At 56.3% G+C, this 23,120-nt stretch overlaps 1 protein-coding gene across 1 annotated transcript; it reads right to left on the reverse strand.

The window, feature by feature from the left end:
- Positions 1-19,628, reverse strand: WDR45B (WD repeat domain 45B). Its single transcript, XM_053911138.2, has 10 exons — positions 19,412-19,628; positions 14,195-14,269; positions 8,765-8,866; positions 6,759-6,846; positions 5,651-5,745; positions 3,841-4,031; positions 3,315-3,400; positions 2,303-2,404; positions 1,791-1,912; positions 1-1,375 (listed from the first exon to the last, which is right to left on the reverse strand). Exons 1-10 carry the CDS (start codon positions 19,476-19,478, stop codon positions 1,269-1,271), a joined length of 1,035 nt encoding a protein of 344 aa, XP_053767113.1. The 5' UTR covers positions 19,479-19,628; the 3' UTR covers positions 1-1,268.
- Between the last annotated feature and the right edge of the window lie 3,492 nt (positions 19,629-23,120).

The following is a 23,120-nucleotide window of genomic DNA, read 5'->3' on the forward strand; positions in this document are numbered from 1 at the left end:
TACAACAAAATTAGTCACTTTTATTTAAAAGAAACATTAAAAATAAGTGTGCAAAATTAAACTGCATGATTAAATACACATGAAAGAACATGCATACTTGACGTTGAAACCCACACAGTTAGTTGATTACATGACAGTAAAAGAACAGGCAAAACGGACAACTTGCTGCAGCAGGTTCTAAACGTTTGCAGCGTGAACTGAAAACCGGGAACTGGGTTTCTTCAAAGGGAATTAAGAAAATCAAACACAGACCTCAAGTAGCACTGACAACGGGGAGCCCACAACCTACTTTAGTGACTACGTATTTAGAACAGGGTGGGAGCCGGTCACCCTCGGGACAGCAGTGTGCGGCCCTGCTCACAGGCACTGGGAGACAGGGAGGTGGAGATAGGCGCAGGGTCCCACTCCACTCTATTGGGATGCCGAACGTGTCCCTTCATGTTCTCTGAGTCAGGTGACACAGTCTTGCGACTGATTTATGAAGTCTGTGCAAGACACTGCTCCCTGCACACAACACGGAGATTCAGTGTCGCTGGCAGCTTCCCCAGGAGACCCAGGTGAGGCTCCCCTGCCCTGCCCTGCCCTGCCTGCAGATGGGCTTGGTGTCGGCCTCAGTGCCCATAGCAGCCCCAGGAGACAGGATGCTGGCACACGCAGGTCTCAGCAGGCTGAGGACTGAGATGAGGGGCTCCCGAGGAAACGGCCCACCTGTGCTCTCTGATGCAGCTGCATCTCTGCTTCACGTCCAGGTGGGAGAAAACGCCTCTCTCCTTTCCTAAGGCCAACTGCTGGTATTGCTACTCTTCAAATCTGGCTGTAACACGAGGACTGACATCTACACATCTGTTCACTTCCCCGTCACAGACTCAGTGAAAATAATGGAATCTGTTCCCAAAACAAATTCGGTGTGCCCGCCCAGGCCCGCAGTCTGTGCAGAGTCCTGGAGCAGGAGCAGGTAGCAGTGGGTCTTTAAAGCTGCCGTCACAGTTACACCACTGGTGACAAGCCAGTGTCCGGCTCAGGCTGCTCAGAGCCGCTTGAGTGTCCATGGTGCCTCGACGATGATTCTCCCTTTAATACTGGAAATGCAAAGCCTTGCTGAGGAAAACAGACACCGCATATGGCTTCAAGACCAAGGTCCCCAGGCAGTCCCTCCAGCTCATCACCCACAAGGCCCCAGGGTGCCAGCCCCAGCCCCAGGAGTGTGGGCGCACTCAGCACTTCGGGGGCACTCAGCCGTGGGTGTCGACTGCTCTGTGGGTGTAGAGTCACAGCTTGTCATCGGTCATTTCTAGAAACTGCGCGTAGACATCTCGGATGCACTCCCCTTTGGGGTTGAACAGGAACTTGTAGTAGCTGCCGTCTGCACAAATCGCTGCGACAGAAAGAGACCCTTTTACTCACACGTTTCTTCCCGTGAAGTTCAAAGCAAGAGGCCCTGCTCAGCCGAACAGCCAGTGGCCTGGCGGGGCCCTGAGCAGCTGACTTGTGTATGAATTTGTGGACAGCCAGGTGTTCCCCTTCCTCACTGAGCACATACATGGCCAAGAGTCCCAACTACTCTGGGAGTGTTGGTGATACAAAAAAAAAAAAAAAAAGAAGCCAACTGACCTGTCCCCAGGACTTCCTGGGAAACCCCAGAGGGTAGGGAGCTGGTAACACCCCGCACGGCTGTGCAGCCCTGAGTAGGAGGCCTGGTGCCCCCAGGAGTCAAGAAGGGACCAGCAAGCTGGGTCAGCAGAGATCGCGCTAGGGCAGGGAATCGAGCTGCGTCCGGAAGGACCACTCACCAATGACAGCACTTGGCTCTGTTCCAAAGGCACAGATGCACGGGGAGCCCGAGGGCACCTGAAACTTGGAAAAGCTCCACTTGGAACTGAAGTATTTCGGAAGGAAACTGGCTGATGCCAAACTATGGGGACAGGAAAAGAAGTCACGTTCATGTCACCACATTAAAGACACACTCCCTCTAACACAGTCTCAGCCTTGCTCAAATTCTTTATTTTTCACATGAAAAACTAAGTCATTACACATAACTGTATAATAACCCTTAAGCTCCAGAAGAGGCACAGGTTTCTGTGCTGTCAGTAATTAATTTTCTGAACACAGGGAACAGAGACAGCCGCAGGAGTTCAGGGCCAAGCCTGGACCCCCAGCGGACACCTCCGCAGGCACGAACCGCGGGAGGTGGTGATGCTACCGTTTTAGTATCAAATTGTCTGCTCTGGTTTTCAAAGGCTCAAACCATGAGGAAGCCCCTACACTGAAGTTCTGTTGGTCCCTGTCACGCCGGAAAACCCACCTCGACTGCTTATTCCGTTTTGGGTCTTCCGCAGCAAAAATGTGCACTGTGCCGTGGTCACTGGACACGCAGATGAGGGACGCGTCCTGATTGAAGTTAATGCTGCAGGGAGACCAACACGCTCGGGCTTCATGCGGGAGCTGAGGAGCCCAGCCCCAACCCCAGCAACGAGCCCGTCAAGCTGACACTTGCCACCCTGGCCTTCCCAGGTTCCTGACAGCAAGTTAAGGATCACGCCTTTGACAATCCTGCAGCCCTCCCCTCAGAGCCAGGGTTCGTAGCAGGCCCCTCCCTGGGTGCACGGGCAGGGCTGGATTCTGGGGACAGGGAAGGGCTTCCTGCAGACTGCTGCCTCCATGTGCCATTCAGGTGAGAAAAGCTCCACCTCTCTGACTGCCCTGCCCCTTGGAGGCACCTCAGCTGGACTGGGCAGGCACCTGCTCCGCTGGAGGAGCCCTGAGAACAGACCGACAGGAGAGATGCCGGACACCACGGCCCACAGGCACACTCACTGACTTTACACACGAGTCACGTTTTTCACGCACAGACCCAAACACTGCTATAGAGCCACAGGGGCCAAGAATGAAGCCCTCCCGCACCACACACAGCGGGGGCCTGGTGGCAACCACACACGGAAAGCAGCTCAGTCCCTCAGCAAAGGCTCCAGCAGTGACCGCTGAGCCAACAAGGTCTCTACTGTGTGCCTGAAGGCACCACAGAAGGCAGGCTGGAGGGAACGTGAGGAGGTGAAGGAGAACGGCCAATGCTGACAGACACTCAAGCGGAGTGATGGGCTCATAGTCATACCATTCCTCCTACTTTTGTGTGTATTCCCGTAATAGCTGCTAAAATTAGTAATAATGAAATGAGCTGAAGTTCCGCCCCCCACAGAGCAGGCCGCCTCCTGCCTGGTGGCGGGGGCCCTTGCCAGCCCTCCCACCACACGGGGCCCACTCTCGGCGTCAGCCCATAGCAGCGGCCGCCTCTGGGGGGAGACGCTGGTCATCCTTACCAATAAATGTTTGCTGCTTGAGACCCTCTTCGCAGCTCCTGGATTAAATGCCCTGATGAAGTATCAAATATTCTTATAAGGGTCCCCTTTGAAAAACAGTGAAGTGTTTCATTATCACAGATTCACAGTGCCGCAGTCAGTTTTTTCAGTGACTGACATTCATAAGCCCACTCGCCCACACAACCTTCCCCCAGACGCCCCCACATCATCTAAAACGCCACTTCTCCCTGGCGTTCCCAAGAATGGGCTGCTGGCTCTGTCGTCCAACAGCTCTGGGCAGGGGCGGGGGCAGGGGGTGCGAGGGAGACTGGGGACCTGGGCAGATGCCCAGGGAGCACCGTGCTCGGCCACCCTGCCCCGCGAGGCTGGCGGCTCCACGTTTGGAGTGGCAGCGCCCGCACGGGACCCCTGCGCCAGTCAGAGAAAGGAGGCAGGCCCAGGGCCAGTGGCTTCTGGAACGGCTACAGCAACGACAGAGCCATCCCCTGTGGAGCCCCCGGGGAGCAAGGGTGGGGCAGGCGCTCACCTTTTCAGATGCGGTTGCAATTCTGGTTCCCTGCAGGTTGAGGGCGATGCAGCTCAGGACGCCCTCGTGGGCGGGAATGTCCACAGGCGGCTTCTCTGTGCTGGCCAGGTCCACGAGCTGCACGTGGCCGGTGTGCGCACCCGGGAAGGCCAAGAGGGAGTTGTTGCTATTTGGGCACAGGACACAGAGGCCTAAACAGAGACAGAGGAAACCTGTCGAGGACTCAGGACAGTCCTCAAAGCCTCTGCCCTCCCGCAGGCAGAGCCTCGTCCAAACCCGCGCTCTGTCCGCCAGTTCCCGAGGAATAAATGGTCGGAATTACTTGTGGGCTTCCCCTTCTACCGGAATCCCGGAAAGGGTGTCAGAGGGCCAAGCACAGCTGCCTCTCATGGCACCGTGTTGTAACTGGAAAGATTTTCTGAACAGTCATTTTGCCAAATGTCTGTCTTCCGTGGTGCCGGGCCTTGAGAGCGCAGAACTGTAAAACCTACAGGCAGTGCGAGGGAAACCAGACACCCGACGGCTGGGCTGCACTCGCTCCCCGCCCCCCAGCCCCGTGCGCTCACAAAGTCTCCACAGGCTTTTTTTGAAGAAATAAACAAGCTGATGCTAAAAGTAAAGGCAAAAATCCTACAATAGCCAAAAAACGTTTGTAAAATAAGACCAAGATTGGAGGACTTATGCTACCTAATTGGAAGAAACATTTCAAAGCTCCGGAAATCAAGGCAGCGTGGTTTGGCGTAAGGACAGGAACACAGATCACCGGGAGAATCAGGAGACCTAATGTGACTTCTGAAGCAGAATAGTACAGAATTCTCAGACTCAGTAATGAGATCACAATTTTAAATCAGGAGAAAGACGTGAAGCTGCTTCACCGAGATGACGCACGAGCCGCAGTGCCGCCGGGGACGGCTGTTCCAGGGGCGCCGCGGCCGCCCCGCAGCAGCGTCTGACAACACCAAGTGCTGGCAACAGGGACCCGCACGCATCCCTGGGGGGGCGCAGGACAACGTGGCACGGCGCGGCTGCTCTGGGCGACATTGGGTTAGTGTCTGTAGCACGACCCGCGGTCCCTCCCGTGACTGCTCAGGGGAGACGGAGGGTCGGGTCTGTCCACACAGAGGGCCTGTGTGTCGACACCCACAGCGGCTTCGGATCACAGCAGCCAGGAAACGAGCACAGACAGACCGCTGCGGCCGGTCCACCCTGTACGAAACAACACTACGCACGGCGGAACCCCAGAAACGTTAAGCTCAGATAAAGACGCCAGCCACAGCTGGGGAGGACGCGTGGGGACAGGCCCTCGCTGCCAGAGGACACTCACTGGGTGACGAGGCCGCTCTGCCCTCACTGTGGTGGTAGTGACAGAACCTCTGACAGCTGCTACAGTTTGTCAAGTGATATATTCAAAATGAGTAAACTCTATCTCAGTAAAGCTCAGAGAAAAAACCCAAAAGTTCCCAAAGGAAACTAAGCTGATACCATGAGTAATGAGGTTCTCCATGAGCACGCCCCCCTTCGAGGGAAACAGAAGAGAGATGCTCAGACCCCGGGGCCCAGCGGAGCTCCTGAGGGGCTGGCAGCTGCCCAGAAGAAGGCCTGCGACAGCCCCAGGACGCCCATGCTGCAAAGGTCCGGGAGCCACTGCCCAGAGGTGGCCTCTGGGAACAGCAGGAAGGGCCACCCGGGGGGCGGGGGGGCGGGAGGAGAGAGCTGAGGACCTCGAGTCCCCGGCACCTCGGGACCACCCCCCGCAGCGGGGCCCTCAGACCAGCCAGCCGGGCGGCCAGGCCCTCTCGGAAGCTCTCACCTTTAGGGTTATAGCAGGTTTCAAAGACGTGCAGTTGGTGGGGATTGTGTGTGAACGTAAACACCTTAATCATGGAGTCCAAAACCACCACGATTCTGGAAGGAAAAGTACAATCAGCATTCTTCTCTCTAAAAGCAAAACTCAAACATTTCGTGGTACCTGTTCCTGTCATTCTGAACCTTAGAAACACCAAACACCACAGACAGAGGGTCCGTTCTCGCTCGGGTCTGGGGCCCTCGCAGGACAGGCCTTTGTAGCCCGTCCCTGGGAGCCGCCTGGGCTCGGGCAGAGGGGCTCCCGCCCTTGATGAGATGTGGAGATATTATCACCAACAGTCCCTCTGCAGCAAGAACCCCGTACCACACGGGGCAGAGAAACACTTCTGAGTGCTTCTAGATACGTCTGGGCAACTCAGAGATGCCCGCGAGTGGGGGTCCTGGACTGGGCTCCAGTACTGGCACTATTAAGGGTCCTTATGTACTGGCATCGCTGGAAGTAGCAAACCTAAGAATGCAGGGATGACCTTGACCTTGTCCAGTGCCTTTGTCCTCCACAGCTGAGTGTAATACGTAGAGCTTACCAAATTCGACCCAAATTCAGAAAGCGCGGCTCTACCTTGCTACCTAGTAAGACACCTTCAATATTCTCCCAAACCCTCTGAAGGCAAAGGCTGAGAAAGAGACCTGCTCTTATGACACCTTCTCCCCAAGGAGTCTCCAATTTCCCCTTTACCTTCCAACTGAAGACAGGTATCGGGGCAGCTTTTGGAAAACCACAGCTCAAAACCTGTGTCCTCGTCTGCACCCACTGGGCGGGGACGTCTCTCCTGAGGCTGAGAGCCGCCGAGGGCAGCGCCAGGCCCCGCGCTGGCGCATCAATCCCGGCCCACTGAGCTTCGCCATTCAGTCGTCCTCGGAAGCCAACCAAGAAAGCCCAGTGCCTTCCTTGCAGCAATATAAATAAATAAGCCTCACGTCCTTCCGTCAGCAGACCACAGCCACCACACTCCAACACGTCATTTTCCTCAGCACTTCCTTCAACATGCAAGCACGTCGCCATCTTCCGAGAAACTGACCCTTCACTGCTAGAAATCAGGTTCCCCACCTACCTGTCTCGCCGCAACTTGACTGCCTTGACCTCCGTGGAAAACTCTATCTCGATGACAGTCTTCTTCTTCAGGTCGTCCCAGATCATCACTGCGACACCAGGAAGACCCCGTGAGCACAGGGCCGATGGCCCTGCACCCCACCCCATCACCTGAGCAGGCGGAGATGCAGCTGCCGGCCCACTCAGGGCACCTGTGCCCACCCCGGCGGTGACACTCGCATGTGCTGTCTTCTCCCCTCTGGCAGCCCTCACCTTGTGCTCAGGTGACCTCCCTCCCACCCCTCGTGCTCGGGCTCCGCGTGACTGGCCAGAAAGCTCTGGCCTGTCACTGACCCAAGTGAACATGCTTGAGGGGCCTGGGTCAGCCCCACTGTGAAGTCAGACACCTCAAGCCAGGGCACGGACTTCGCACCTGGCCGTCCTCCTCTCCCGAAGCTCAGGAATGGGCGCCCGCCCCCCACTGCAGGGCTTCACTGGGACGTGCTGAGGTTGAGCACAGGCAGCCTCTGAGGCGGATGGTGCTGACCAGCAGGGGCTTGGGAAGCGCAGGGGAATGTGGCCTGTTTCCCTTCTCTACTCGCGGAGCCGCCTGTGCAAGGAGGGGAAGCACCTTCTCCTCAGCAGCCAGGACACAGGCAGGGCCTTCTGATGGGAAGGAGGGAACAACCCCCAACAGTCCCGACACCACGGCCAACACGAGCCCCGAGGCCCAGTTCAGGTGTGATTTTTGCCAGGACGGACTAAGTGACCCAACAGTCCAAACGAGAGACTGTAACAGCAGCGTACAAGAACCTCCAAGCTCGTTATTAAATACCATGAGGCTTACTCGCTATTGAAGAGGTTAACGAAAATGTACGACCACACAGAAATGAAGCAGAGGACTCTGTTTGCCTGCTCCTTCAAAATGCCATCTCTGCTCCATAGATGGGTCCGCCCTTCCAGGGCGGCAGCACCACACCCACCTTATGGACCAGAACAACCTTCTAACAGCCAGGGCCCCCACCCGTCTGGGCAAAGGGCACCTCCACTCTAACAGGTGACTTGGAAGGAGGCTTCCTCTGGCCCCGCGGCCACCAAGAAGTCTCTACCCCAAACAAGGGCAGGTGGGCTCGCAGCAGACGGAGCCCACAGGCCAGGCGGGCGGTGCCAGAATTCCCCTCCATTTTCAGAGACACCTGGAAATGCGATGGAGGCCCCGAGGCAGCAGTGGGAATTCTCACTCACCAGAGACAAGGGACCAGACATGCAGCCCGGATCACAGGAAAGACCCTCAAGGCCTCGGGGCTGCCTCACTGCCACGCTGTCTGTAATGCGGCCCGGACAGCAAACTCCTCTGCGTCTCCCTTACTTTATTTTTATTTTTAAAGATTTATTTGTTTATTTTTGGAGTTGGAGGGAGAGGGAGAGAACATCAATGTATGGTTGCCTCGTGCATACCCCTGGTTGGAGACCTGGCCCCCAACCCAGGCCTGTGCCCTGACTGGGAATTGAACCCGCGACCTTTGGGTTCACAGGTCAGTGCTGCGTCCACTGAGCCGCACCAGCCAGGGCCCTCCCTTACCTAGAAAGAGGCCGATCCTCCACACAGCAATGTCTTTAACCACACCCTCCCCCCCAAAGCGATATCCTTACACCTAGAGCCACGGTGGATTTTTGTTCTGCGTGGTGAATGCATTCCCGTCTCTGTGAGTCAGCGGCTCTCTGCAGGAAAAATAACCTGCCTCCACTGTGCGTTAAAGTAAACTTATGACCTATACAGTGCCGGCCCACAGCAGAGCACCCAGAACAAAACGGGGCCCCGAGGCACCGCGTGCCCCTCCTCAGCCAGTTGTCCTCCTGGGAGCCTCGGAGACCGGGCACTTTTCCAGATGCTTCTCTCCCAGGGCCCGTCCTTCACACTCCCCAGGACTATAGGGAGACCGAATGGCCACAGACACAATGATGTGCCACCAAGCCCAAGACACGAGCACAGGTGAGACACGCCTACGAAACATGTGGAGGCCTTACCTTTGTTGGGGGGGTATTTTGGTTTCTTCCCACCACCAACTAATGCTAAGTAGTTGCAGCGGAATAACATTTCAACATGGCCAACTCCTCCTTCCAGAAACTCTGAAATGATATATTAAAAAGAAATTAGGATGTACACTCTACAGTTTTAAGAAGGAGTAGAAAAAGAGGTGAAACGTAACGACTGGCATTTGATTTGTAACCAGCAGCTCACAGCGTCCGCCTGCCGGCAGCAGTGAGTGTGGTGGCAGGCCAGGGAGCGGAGTCAGCTCTGTGCTCCAGACCCCTCTCAGCTCCCGCCGCCCGCCAGCTGGCTCCCTGTATGAACGCTGACCACACAGCACCCTAAGATCTCAGTTCACACTTTAGGGTTAGCAAAGTCTGTAGGCAGAGAAAGCAAGCCAAGCGGTTTAGCGCAAAAACCGAGTTTTGTAAACAATCATTTGACCACGCCTCCCCCTGAAGCGGGCAGTGCTGGAAGGTGCTCCTGGGTTACAGTGCGAGGGAGGTAAGTGCCCGCAGATCCTCCAGCCACACCAGCCCCGGCGAGGAGCCCAGTGGGGCCCCGTCACACAGCAGGACGGCCCGCTCTGTCTCCCCAGCCTCGCACTCTGACCTGGACTGACCTTGAGCCCCTGGGACAGGCAGGGCACCGCCAAGGGCCAGCGAGGAACCAGCCTCTGAAAGTCAGCAGTCAGCCCAAGAACCGGCTTCCACCTGTGCGGTCGTAGCTGCACAAGATGACTCCAACCTCATCAGGTTACTCCATGAAAAATTTAAAACTCAAGGCCTACTGGAAACCCTGGTACTAAACATTCCATATTATCCCTAATGGAAACAGTTTTTCTTCCAAACAATTTACCAGTCCTCTGACACAGGCTACCTCAGAGTAATTCTGGCCCAACCAGGACGTGGCCACAGCCCAAATGCAAGCACGTACAACGGTACCTCTCAGCCAGGTGTACGGCTTCAGGCCTGGAAACCCCCGCTGCTTTGCCCCGCGGCACAGGCCACCGCTGCCAGCACCGCGACCACCGACCGCCCTGGTTCCCACGCCCCACTCCCCAGCAACAGCGAGACTGCCCGCCAGTTAACACCTGGCCTTGGCTAACACGCTGGAACAGCCCAGAGCTCAGTAACATGCCTGATAACCTGCTGGTCAATGGGAGCAGACCCCACCACTGGGGAAGGACACTCTCCTCAACAAAGGCCGCCGGGAAAACCAGACGTCCCCCCGCAAAGCGTGAAGTTGGACCCTGAACTTATACCATGTGTGAAAATTAACTAAAAATGGGCTAAAGAACAACATGCACCACACGACACAATCACACAACTCCTGGAGGAAGCACAGGCAACGCCGCCACAACGCGGGGTGTGGTGATGCCTGAACACGACGTCAAAGGCACAGGCAACAAAAGCAAAACCGGACGGATGGGGTGACCTGGACCCTCTGTGCCTCCAGGACATAATGAACACGGGGAGACGGCGAGCTGGGGGGCGGAAGACAGGATCTGCAGCCCACGCACCTGAGCAGGGTGAGTGCAGGACGTAAACAACTCCTGCGACCCGACAACACGGAACACCAAACAGCCCCAGTGAAAAACGGGCCCAGGACTCGAACGGACACTTCCCCAGACATGACGGGCGTGTCCAGACACAAGAAAAGGGGCTCCACAACCCCGAACATCCGAGAAAGGCAAGCCAGCCACCAGGACGCACCTGGCACCTCACAGCCACTAGCACGGCCACGTTCGCAGCAGAACATCACAAGTGTGGACCAGGGCGTGCAGAGGCAGGAATCCCGTGCACTAGCGGCACGGCGAGTCTCTAAAAGTTAACAGTGGGTGGGCCCCGGCTGGTGTGGCTCGCTCGGCTGGCTGGACCATCATCCCGCACACCAGAAGGCTGCGGGTTCAATCCTTGGTCAGGGCACACGCGCCACACAAGCAATGGCGCACAGGCACAGGGAGCAACGGACCGGTGCTCCCCTCTCTCTCTCTTTAAAAATCTGCTTAAAAATTAAACACAGAACCACGACATATCCCAGTAATTAGCACAGTCAATTTTCGAAAGAAGTGAAAGGTCTCGAAGAGCTCGTCTCTCACCCGTGTTTATACAGCACCACTCCCAGCGGCCATGAGGGAGAAGCAACCCAAAGGTCTGCAGAGGGGGGAACAAAAGGCAGTCTCTCCACAGAATGGAAGGTCGTGCAGCCTGAGAAAGGACGGGCATTCTGGCACACGGTACAATACAGACGACGCTCGCAGACTATGCTCAGTGCAACCAGCCAGGCACAACAGGACAAATACAGTCCGCTTCACCACACCCCAGCAGTCAGCTCGCTCCCCTCCGCCGCACGTGCTTCCCCTCTCTCTCTAGTCCCTTCACCCCGACGTGCTGGGCTGACCACGTGGAGCAGGACGTCCACGTGACCCTGTGAAGTCAGAGGTAACGAGGAGTGTCCGCCGCGGGCAAGCCCCCAGCACACTGCCAGCCAGGCAGGGGGCTGGACAGGCCGAATCGGAGGTCGTGCACAAAGAGGTTGCCTCTCGCTTTCAGATGCCTGGTGTGGCTCAGCAAGGACCCTGCCACCCTGCTTGTCTGTGGATCCCCAGCCCCTGGTGCAGCCCCCCAGGCCAGAAGATGCCTGGCCTCCACCCTGGAAGCTCACCTCCACCTCGGTCATGTGACATTCCCTTTGGTCCCCGCTCCCTCCCGCTCCCCATACAGGGCTGCCAACATCACACGTATGAGGTCCCACGAAGGGGAAGGTGGGTAGTGTGAAGACAAGGGGACACTCGGAGCCTCTGCCGGCCTGCCTGCAAGCTCAGTGAGCACGAGCTAAGCCAGTCCTTGTCCCCTTCGTCACACGCAGAACCATTTCCAGGGGAGGGTGGTGCTGACTTTCACGTCCTCTTTACAGTTCTGTACTTACTGAATTTAGTATTTTATCCAACGCGTCGTTCTCGACGCATCTTAGTTTGTTCCTGTTATGACCGGGAACCTTCTTCGTTGTGCACGCCTACGTGTGTGGTGCATCTGAACCCAAGCCTGCGCTGTGACCCCCAGCATCACGACGAGAACACCAGACAGGCCGCGTCACGCAACCCCACACGGTCCTCCCCAGGGTGCCGGCCCTTCCTGGAGGGAGCAGCGCCCCCCCGACAGCGGGTGAGCGTGCACCTGTAGCACCGTGGAGGGAGGTGAGGGCGTGCTGTCCCCTCCAGCAGCGGGCTCACCGAAAGAGGCCCTGTGCTCACGGCCAATCTCCTGACTCAGAGCCACAGCCACACCCCAGATGACCAGGCCCAGACCCGGGAACGAGCACTATGACACAGGGTCAGCGCCTCCCTGTTTAGGAAAGCAAACCTCCAAGACAAAAAAGGAGCAAGGTCACATCTTCTCCTGTTTTCTCCTGTTGAGCTAAGCAGTCAGAAACGTCGCGCAGACTGAGCTGCAAGTGCACGTAGGCGAGCGTGCACCACAGAAAACGCACCGTCAAGAAGCTCGGCACCAGGTTCACACGCTGCGTTCACACTACAGCACAACAACGGCAAACCCCTAACTCACCTGCGCCAGGCTCTGGGTTTATTGTAAACTTCTCTTCAAGGCTGCCAGTAACCATCTCTGTATCTCCTCTCTAAGTTTCAGGAATTTAAGTACAAAGTATCCTGAAATTTGCAAGTGGAGCTGTTTCAAAATAACTTGTAACTAACTACTTGTCTGTATAAAACAGAGTTGTCTTAACTCACTATGTAGCCAAAACAGAATGAATGGAGTTCAGATGGGGCGGCTAACAGGAGCCTCCCCACCGTTAAGCAAACGGACTGTGATGCCGCTGGTCGAACTCATTCATCTTTGCACTAACCTTGGGAGGCAGAAGTTACCCCCCTCTTACATAAAGAAACTGAGGCCAAGAGTGGGTGAACACTTGCCCAAGGTCGCACAGCAGCCTGGGAAGGGTCAGAGCCAAGATGCCCGTCTAAGCAGCGTGGGTCCGGAGCCTGGGCCTTCCCTGCCAGGCTCCACGGCATCTTTGGACACACGGAAGTCAGAGCTCAGCTTGTCAATCACACTCCTGCACATAAGGCACCATCACTGGTTTACATACGAGTGTTGTACAGATCTCATTTGACAAAGAGGTTCCACTCTCAACTCCCCCCACCCCCCATCTTTGAGGTCAACCTCAAAAGACTGTTAATCTCTGTGCCCGAGAACTTTTAAAACATGCAACACCTGACTGTGGAGTCAGGCGCACTGACCTGTCTTTCCTTAGATTGTGAAATAAAAAATGGTAACAGCCAATGCGCGACAGCCGTCTGGGGTGAATGAAATCAAAATCATATTTGTTTTTTTGTGAGATCGGCAAGAAATATATACTGGGTCTGGCAGGAGTAACTCCTGCTGGAGTGTGGTTGGTAGGGTAACAATACGGGTGTAAAATTTATAGTTTTAATCTGAACATTTCACCTAAACATCATGTGGTGTGCTAGAGTGTGACGTGGTTATGTTACAGAATCACACACGCACGATTCTGCAATAAAAAGGGGTGTTACTGGTGCCGCCCCCTGTACTCTGGTGAACCGCAGAATCTGAACGACTGGTCTCAGTGTGCCCTGAGACGGAGACAGTTGAGAGCCACTGGTGGAGGGTGGCACCTGCTACATGGAAGGGGCTGTTCAGTGGGACGCCAGAATGCAGCGACCTCCTCCTACAGATGAGAGATTTCCAGCATCAGAAGATAGAACTTGTACACTGAATAAAAACCAAAACTACAACCACAGGAAGAAAGAGTGTCTTTCTACAGTTTATCTGAGACTCGTCCGTCCACTGGCGGTGCTGGATTCTCCTGGCAGGACCAGGAAACGCTAAAAGCTTAAGAAAAATATATATGAAGGAAAAAAACCAAATTGAACAAATTCTACTGTTAAATTTAACATTTTTTCCTGTCAAATGGGAAAATGACCACCGTTATTTTATTTTACCAATAGACTTTCTGATTCTAGCTTGTACTCCTTGAAAACAACTTTACTGCTACAAATAACATTACCACAGCGTTGGCCCCTCACTCAGAGTTGGGAGTCCCGTCTGCTGTGATTAAACACACCATCTGAATTCTCTGCGAACGCACATTCACCAGAAGAGTGAAAATGGCCCAGACCCACTCTCCTTGTCCTCCACACCCAGGGGAGTTCGCTGGAGAAGCCACTCGGTGCCTGCCGAAGCACCGCTGTGTCCTGGCCCTGCGCAGAGGCGGGCAGGCGCAGAGGCGCCACGGAAGGAAGAGCACAGCTCCGGCCACGTTAACAAACGACCAGGAACCCTGTTTACTTCTCAGAACCAGCTGCCCCCCCCCCCCACCTGCAAGATAGAATTCAGACTCTGAGGGCTGGGAAAGGAGAGGAACCTGAAACGCCGCTTCCTTCTTACCTTGTTTCTCTTTTTCTTTTAGCGGATCGGTGTTATAGACTCGGAATCCGTTTTCCATCCCACATGCAAAGCACCCTAAAGCAAGAGAGACACATTAATCAGCTCGCTGGGGTCTCTGCTCAAGACCCCAGGCCCGGAGGGGCAGAGCAATGGGCCCTGAGAAAGTGGCCTCTCGGGAGAGCGCCTGCAGATGTCCAGAGCACACAGACTCGGAGGCACGGCCACACCACTCTCCCGCCCCGGCACAGCAGTGTGGTTTACCGTCTGACATGGGGAGGAGCCCCTGCAGTCGCTCACTCCACCTCCCTCGGCAGGGCCCTTCTGGGGGTTCCCGGGGGCGAGGCTCCACTTCAAACACTTCATTCCAGTGAGAGGGGCTCACCGTTGACCTGCATGGGCCCCTGTGCATTTCCGCCAACACCTGTGTCTAACATTCACCACTGGCCTTCCAGTTCCAAATACATGTGCGCACTGTGTCAGGGACCAAGTCACAGAGAGGCAGCAGCAGACAAGAAGTGCACGTCTCCTGCAGGACCATCCCAGCAGGTGTAGACAGAGCAGGCTGGGAGGGGAAGCAAAGGGCTGCCGCAGCGTGGTCTTCCAGAAGGCAGATGTGAGGACTCCCGTGACCTCACTCCCACGTGTACAGAACCCCAACTCCTTGAATCCCTGCTGTGGTCACCAGGAGTGATCTGGGACACCATCTCCACGTCACACACCACGCTGTTACCCATTAAAAGCACCATGCTCTGGCTGGTGTGGCTCAATGGATTGAGCGCTGGCCCGCTAACTGAACGGTCGCTGGTTCCATTCCCTGTCAGGGCACAGGCCTGGGTTGTGGGCCAGGTCCCCAGTAGGGGGTGCACGAGAGGCAACCACACATTGATGTTTCTCTGCCTTTCTTTCTCCCTCCCTTCCCCCCTCTCTAAAAGTAAATTAAAAAAAAAATTAGTGAAATATTTTTAAAAAGCACCAGTAGGAACTCAAGAAAGCACCCAGTTTCAAGATAATCCTGTGACCTGTACTTCATTTGCTGCAAGTGGGACCCGAAACCCCATTAATCTTAAACACCACCATGCCCAGCTGCTGGTTCATTCGAAGCCTGCGGCTGGAAGGGGAAGCCCGCCGCAGAGCCTCCCAGAGACACACAGCTGGTGGCAGTGCCAACACTGATACAGACGCCGAGACCTCTTCCATGCTTGTCTCCTGGCTCCCAGCTCTGGAACCGCGTCACCCCATCCTAGCTGCCACCCTTCCAAAACTCATGCTCACGTTTTTTTGTGCAAGTTACTTATAAACCCGCAGAACATGAGACTCAGGGACTAGGACAGCGACCTGTGGACCGTGCTGTGCAGTCCACGCCGTGGCTCTGAAATGCACCTTGTCGGGGCCTAGAGTCGAGACGCGCGCAGAAGCGCCACGTTATCTATCTCTTAGCTTAAGCTGAGCTGTAACTCCCGCTGTGTGTGTGTCACTGAAACCCTGTCATCTGGACAGAGACGGCAGAGCTTCGCTTCCGGGAAAACACGGAGAGACAGGAGTCAAATCTCTTCCTGCCTCACTCAACTATTACAGCTTCCCCAAGTGTTAAGCCTGCATCTATCTTATTTGCCTTACCAGAACACATACATTTCTTACAAGACTTGCATGAAAATATACAAATAACTGCTGCAAACCCAGAAGAAAAAGGCAGACAACCCAAGAGAAAAACGAGCAAAGGAGTTGGACACTTCACAAAAGAGAATATCCAAATCGTCAGTAAACACAAAGAATCAGGGAGACACTAAAACGATTTCAAACACACCACAACACGGGCCACCGCACACCTGCCACCAGGAGGGCCGATCCCAAGCGTGAGGTGGGTGTGGAGCCAGGGGACTCAGCCTGCACAGCCACCTCAGGACACCGGCGGCACTGTCTCCTGCAGGAATGACAACACCTGTTCACCAAAGGACACGTATCAGGACGCTTGCAATGGCACTGGGCCACTCAGAGTAGCCACAGACTGGAACCGACCCAAATGCCCACTGGTTTTAGAATGAGTGAATGGTGACGGAGTCACACAGAGACACTGCACACCAAGAACGACCTACAACTGCACTCAGCAATGCAGGGGGAAGTCTCACGAACACGGCGTCAAATAAAAATGGCAGAAACAGAAACAAAGTTCTCTCGGGGGCAAACCCCTCTGCCACTGGACGTCACGGTGACCGGAAGGAGCACAGGTAGCTGGGTGTGTTCGGTTTCTCAGCCTGAACGCTATGTGGGTGAGTTCAGCTTGGAGAATTTCCCCAGCTGAACACGTGGGCTGTGTGCTCTTCTACAAGTGCAGTGGACGCGATACAAAGCGAAGAGGAAAGAACCACAACCACCGAAAGGCTGGAAACCACTTTTCTGGGGAGGCCAGGCATCATCCTTGCTGTCTTTTTTTTTTTATTCACTGATTTTACTTCGTTATTATATGAAACGTGGCATTCACCTTCACATCCTTGCTATCTTAACAAAATATTTTCCAGAAAAACACTGAGCCCAGCAGCCAGTGGCTGTGCACACCCCTGGGCAGCTGGCCGTGCAGGAGCAGAGGAGGACACGGGAACCACAGAGGGCGCTCCTCCCCACCGGAGGACCCGCAGTCCACACACAGCGCCTCCCGCGCACACAGGGGAGAACTGCAGCGAAGCTGCTGAGAGTCAGTACTCGGCCTCCGGGCTCCGTCCCAGCCGCACAGGCAGGTCCCAGTCCCGGGAAGGTGCAGACAGACATGCAGACAGCCAGGCCCCACACCGAACCCACCAACTCTCGGGGTCGTGAGGGCTACAGCGAAGGTTCCTCTCGTAAAGACCAAAAGCTTAAACAATTTAAAATCATGAGCAAATGCCCTTTTAAAAACCGCCCTGGCTGGGGTGGCTCAGTGGACTGAGCACTGGCCTGCGAACCAAAGGGTCACCAGTTCGATTCCCAGTCGGGGCACACGCCTGGGTTGCGGGCCAGGTCCCTGGTGGGGGGGGCGTGTGAGAGGCAACCACACATTGGTGTTTCTCTCCCTCTCTTCCTCTCCCCTCTCTCTAAAAATAAATAAAATTATTTCTAAGCCTAAAATTGCAATGAGTATTAAAAATGCTGCGTGAAAATTAAAGATCAAAAAAGAAAAATTAAAAATCAGTGTAAAAACAAAATGGAGAAAAAGCAATCGTGTGGCAGAAAATCACAGGGAAGTAACCTAAGGGTAACCACAAGCTTAAGTATAAAACCCCATTTCTTGTGTTTTTCAAAGACACTGTGAACTTTACTTATAATTTCTTTGGATGAGATGACCCGGTTTTACAAAAGACAATCGAAACATGTCGATTTAAAAGCCAAAGCTGTATTTTCAAAAGTCTTTAATAAGATGTTATGAAAACATAAACTTCACTGGCTTCGTAAGTCATTAGCATCGTTTGATTCACAGTTATTACACGGGAGCTTAATACGGAAACTCCCCCTTTGGCGTGAAGGCAGGCGGGTGTGTAAGAGTGATTTTCTTGCATAAATGGCTGCAAGTCACTAAGCGTTGTGCTTTTGAGTGTTTTTTCAATTTTTTTCTTTTATTGATTCTAGAGAGAGGGGAAAGGAGAGAGGGAGAGAGACAGAAGGATTGATGGGATGCCTCCTGAACGGTCCCACTGGGGGCTGAACCTGCAACCCAGGCAGGTGCCCCGACCAGGGTGTGCAGGACGGCACCCGCCCCGGGCCGCAGGGCCAGGGCGTCTCTCTCGCCGGACGCCTGCTTCTTACGGAGTTGTTACCTCACTGCTAACTCACCGAGTCCTCAGCTACCGCCGAAACTTACGTAGAAACTCCCTGGCCCTCTCCCGGTTATCTGAGCCCAAAGCGTTCTGCCCCGAGTTACCGCCCAACCTCCACCATCTGGCCCCAAGGGCATCCACGCCGGCCACCGCCGTCTTCCCCCATCCCGGCCGCAGGCCGAGCCCGGGCCTCGGCGCCCACACGTCCCCCCGCTTCCCCCGCCCGCCTCGCCGCCCCTCCTCCGGGACGGGAGTGCACCTGCCTCCATCTCGCAGCCCGCGCTCCTCCGCCCCCAGCTCGTGGGTGCCCGCTGCCCGCTGCCCGCGAGCTCTCCCCCGCCACAGGCGCGGCGCAGGGGCCGCACAGGCAGGGGCCGAGCGCCAGGCAATCGCGGCGCCCGCTCCCACGGCCCCAGACACGCAGCTGCCGAGGCCAGCCCGCAAGAGCGCCTCACCCCGCAACGGCAGCTGCCAGCCCTGTCTTCCCGACGCGAAGCCCGGTCCCCGCCGGCAGCCCCGGGCCTCGCCAGGGGAATTTAAATCAGAATGCGAGGGGGGAAAAATACGATTTCCCTCTCGGGCACTCAACTGTCGGATTCTAACAAACAAACAAACACCCTGGGAGGAGAAGGTGCTTCAGCGGCATTTTCTGATTAAAACAACAAAAAGACACCCAGCTGGGCCCGCGAGACTGCTCGGTAAAAAGCGAAAGGAGGGGCCGGGGCCCGGGCTGCGCGGCTCCGCGGGCGGCAGCGTCCTCCCGCGACCGCCAGGTGGCGGCTCGATCCCGGCCCAGGCCCGCGCCTGGGGGCTCGATCCCCGTCCGGGCGGCCGCCGACCGCAGCGCTCGGGGGGAATCCGAGGTCCCCCCCCCCCCCCGCCGGCGTCTGCCGTCAGCCTGGCTCCAACAAACTCTCGCAGAAGTTCCAAAGGAAGTGGGAGTAGGCAGCTGGCTGCGAAGGGCAGCGGTTTTTAACTAAGTGCCGCTGATCTGGTAAAGTTCCCCAGCGAGCACAGGGAGGAAAACGCCGGCTTCGAGGAAAAGACCCGAAGACGTGCAGTGTTACGAATCCGAGTACGGCCGGACCCGGGTGGGAGTCCGCGGGCCCGGGAGGCCGACGCGCGGGCCAGAGCGGGGGCCGGCCTGACTCCCGCCGCCAGCCCTAGGCAGGGACTCCGGGCAGAGCGCGGCCGGGAGGGGGCGGCCGGACAGGCAGCGGCCGCCGCCCCGAGGGTCGCGAAAGGCCCGGAGGGAGGGATCCGCCAGGGCCCCGGCCGCGGCCCGCGTTCCGGCTGGGAGTGGGAGCGGCGGCGTAAGGGCGGGGCGCGGAGCCAGGCCAGGCAGATCCCGGGGAGGCCCCGGCGTGTGGGGGACTCGGGAGCACAGGCCCGCCGCGCCGGGGGCTCCGGGGGCGGGGCCGGGCGCGCTCACCGTGGTCCTGGTTGAAGCCGGCGTAGAGCAGCCCGTTGCCGTGCGGGTTGCACGGCAGGAGGTTCATGGCGCCGCTGCGGAGGGTCCCCGCTCGTCAACGCCGCATACCGCTCCGGGAGGCCGGGCGCGGGTCCCGTCAGGCCGCCTCCGAGGCCGCCGCGGCAGGAAGCGAGCGGCGGACGTGCTGCGTGCGTGGTGCGTGCGCGCGCCCAGCGAAGGAGCGGCCGAGCGCCGGAGACTTCCACCCTGCAGGCCCGGGCGGGGAGGGGGCGCGGAGGGTGTCACGTGCGTGGGGCGGGGCCTGGGCGGGGGGCGGGGCCTGGGCGGATAGGGTACACCTGCCAGGTGAGAGGAGACCCTGAAGGCAGCGGGTCCGTGGAGGGGAGGGGAGCGAGGGAGAGGGGGATTGGAGGCGGCGGCCGTGCCCCTGGCCCTCCCGAACAGGCGGGGCCCTGAGCCCCCAGGAAATCACACGCCCCATGGTAACCCCGTCTTTTGGAAAAAGCCAGAAGGTGTTACTCACCTGATCCCCCTTCCTGGGAGCCAACGGCCCATTCTCCCCTCTGGAGGGCACACTATGGCATTACATATTTCCATATTCACCCATCTTCCTTTTTGTAGGAGAAAAAACACCATCTACTGCTTTAGCAATACAGGTCACAGAAAGTAGGCTCCACAGACCCCTCCTGGACACGCCTAGGGGCCGTGTGAGCCTGGGGTCTCCCCTCGGCACAGGGGTACTCCGTGAGACGTCTGTGTATATTATGGGGTACTTAAAGAGTTAAAAGAAAATGAGGACGAAAGGTGTGCAAGGCCAGGGGAGTGTATATAGCCCCCAGTGGATAAGCCAGAACACTCCACCCACACAGCCAAGTCCCCAGTCACCTCACACAGCCTTCCCAGGTCCTTTCCAGCACCCTCCTATGGAGATGCCACCTCCGCCCCCGCCAGGTTTCTTGAAGGTGGGAAGTCTCCCTCATTGCAGTGAGTCGGCTGGTCCTAGTGGTCTCTGATGGCACCTCTGGGCTGCCTTACCTAGGAGGGGTGAGGGCTGGAGCAACAGCAACTGCTCTGGGGCAGAGTGGACTTTGGAGCTCTTCCTTTGTGCCTGGGACTTCCTGTCCACTACGATTCAGAGGCCTTCGGATCCAGGAAGGCTCCATCACTACCGTGGGAAAGTAGAGCACAGGAAGCAGTGTTCTGCTCTTGAGTTCTACAGTGAGGCAGGGAAAGGACAGCAGTATCATTGTAAAAGCCAAAACTTTGATAGGCAGGAACCAGCCTTTTTTGAGAAGATAGGCAGGTATATGAGAATCCAAGGATCTAAAGAAAGAGGGCCCAGACCCCAACCTGAAACAGATTACGTTTGTGGGAAGGAGGGCCCTAAGTGAGGAGGAAGGCAGGGCCAGCGAGGGACACAGCTTGGCCTCCGCTTCCCACTTCCTGGGTGCCTGACCCTCACCAGGGTAGGGAACAGGGTAAATCACCTACCTGCTGTGCAGAGAAGCTGCCTAGAGGTGCTCACCTGCCCACCGCACAGCACAGCAGCCTGCCACACGGCTGCCTGATACGTGTTACTGTTTGGCCAGTGCTCCTTGATAGGGCTGCATTCCCAGCACAGGGCCCTGGGGGAAGGGAAGGCCCCAAGAGCCCACATGCACAGGGGAGTGAACTGAGTGCCTGGGCCCCGTGAGGCTCCCCCCCCGACCCCACCCCAGCGGCTCTCTCCAGCCGCCACACGTGCAGCTTCTGCTCCTTCTTACACTCACTTTTCTTCTATTTTTCCCTTTTTATTGAATTTATTGGGGTGACACTGGGTAACAAAATTATACAGGTTTCACTTTGACGAAGCTGTTCTCCTGCAAATGGAAGCATCTCTAGCTCTGTCTTTTTGGCAAAACAAATATTATCAAGCCTGTAATTGACATTTTTTCCAGATTCAATATTTGCCGAGATGATTCCTCAACACTGCAAGCTCTCAGTCCAGGAAATTACCCTGCATTGCAGTAATTTTCACGAGGCAATTGAAGACATAATTGTACATATTTTGAATCTCGACGCTGGAAAAGAGAATCACAAACATCTGGAATGTACGATGGTGCCCATGTTTGCAGTTGGGGTGCGTTTTGCCGGCAGTGAGGGCCGTGGGACAAAGTGACAGATGACAAGGTTGGAGAGCTGTTTGCTTCAGGGCTCAGCTTACATTTTAATGATATTTTCTGCATATTTACCACCAAAACATGCATGCTTCTACTTAGCACAGTCTGTATTAGGGTGTATTGTTTTTATTTCACACAAATGCCACTTCGATCTGCTGAGGCACTTTCTCCTGTGAAGTGTAATCTCTGTCCTTGTCATACGAGTGTCCTAAATTTGTCCTCTCCCAACTCTGGAGGCCAGCGTCCGAAATCCAGGTGTGGGCATGGCCTTGCTCTCTCCAGAGTTGCCGGGGTGGAGGGTGTTCCCTCCTGCCTCTTCCAGCTCCTGGTGACCCCCGTGGCCTTGTCTGCAGAAGGCTGAGGCCTCTGGGCAGCCGGTGTGCTCCGTGAAACTGCCCGTCACAGAGGCCACGGGAACCATTATAGGATTTCTAGGACACCAGGGGTCATCCCGGGTCACCCTCAATTAAGAAAACAAAAGGAAATGGAAGGGGGAGAAGAATGCTGTTTGGCCCGGTCTACCTTGCAGCCAGGGGACCATCCCCAGGAGCTGCCACCATCTGCGGGCTTCACACCTTCACTTCCCTGCGGTTCTGAGATGTGGGCTCTTCAAAGGGGAAAGAGGTGCTGTGGGTGTGCTCACTCCGCCCTGTCTCTCCGGGTTGCAAACGGGGGAGAAACAGCCCACTCGCCTGTCCCAGCGCTCATGGTCAGTGGGTCACCCTGCTCTCTCTCCACCCACTGCCCAGCACAGAAAGGTGACATGGCCCCAGCAGGGTGTCCTCACAGGCCAGCAGCTCCCCGGGAGGCACTGTCCCCTTCTGTCCACTCGCCTGCTCCCCTGTGGACATTTGTCCCCATCCTGACTGGCTTCAGGCCTTCAGTGGCCATCAGTGGCCGGGCTCATTGCCCCTCTCTGGGCTGTGGTTCCACCCTCTCTGAATAAAGGTGTGTTGCTTCCCATTCTAGAGTCCCTTATTTTTCTAAAAACCTATAAATTATTAGCAGAAACTGAGGACATCGGGGCATTTTCTCATCTCAAGTTATTTTTTGAATCCTTCCTTCTAACCTCCAGCTGCCACAGAGAGACAGCAAACAGGTACACCAGGCGTGAGAGACCCTGAGAGGTCTTTGTGTCACTTGAGGTCACAGAGAAGGACCTGTCTGTTGGAGGCATGCCTACCGCCATCTGCGAGCGCACCAGGGGGCTGCAGGGCACCTGGCAGCCTGCGTCCTCAGCACACCCCAAGGCGGCCCTTGAACAAGGCGGGCTCGAACGGCACGGATCACACGCTGTTTCCAATGGACCAGTGCGTCGTTCCGGGGTCACCCGTGGTGGGAGATCCATGTGTGCATTGGGCCGGCTGCGGTTATATGTGGGTTTTCGACTGCGCAGGAGGCCGGCACCCTGGCCCCGCATTGCTCAAGGGTTAGCCCACTGTCTGCCTCTACGTTTCTTTTCAGGAGAAGGGATCTTTTTCAACAGGTGACGCAGTTCAGGAACGAAGCCTGTGACCAGCGCTGTGCTCTTGTGCTGACTTGGGGCACCG

This window comes from Desmodus rotundus, chromosome 9 (genome assembly GCF_022682495.2).
Source record: "Desmodus rotundus isolate HL8 chromosome 9, HLdesRot8A.1, whole genome shotgun sequence".
NCBI classification, from domain to species: Eukaryota; Metazoa; Chordata; class Mammalia; order Chiroptera; family Phyllostomidae; genus Desmodus; species Desmodus rotundus.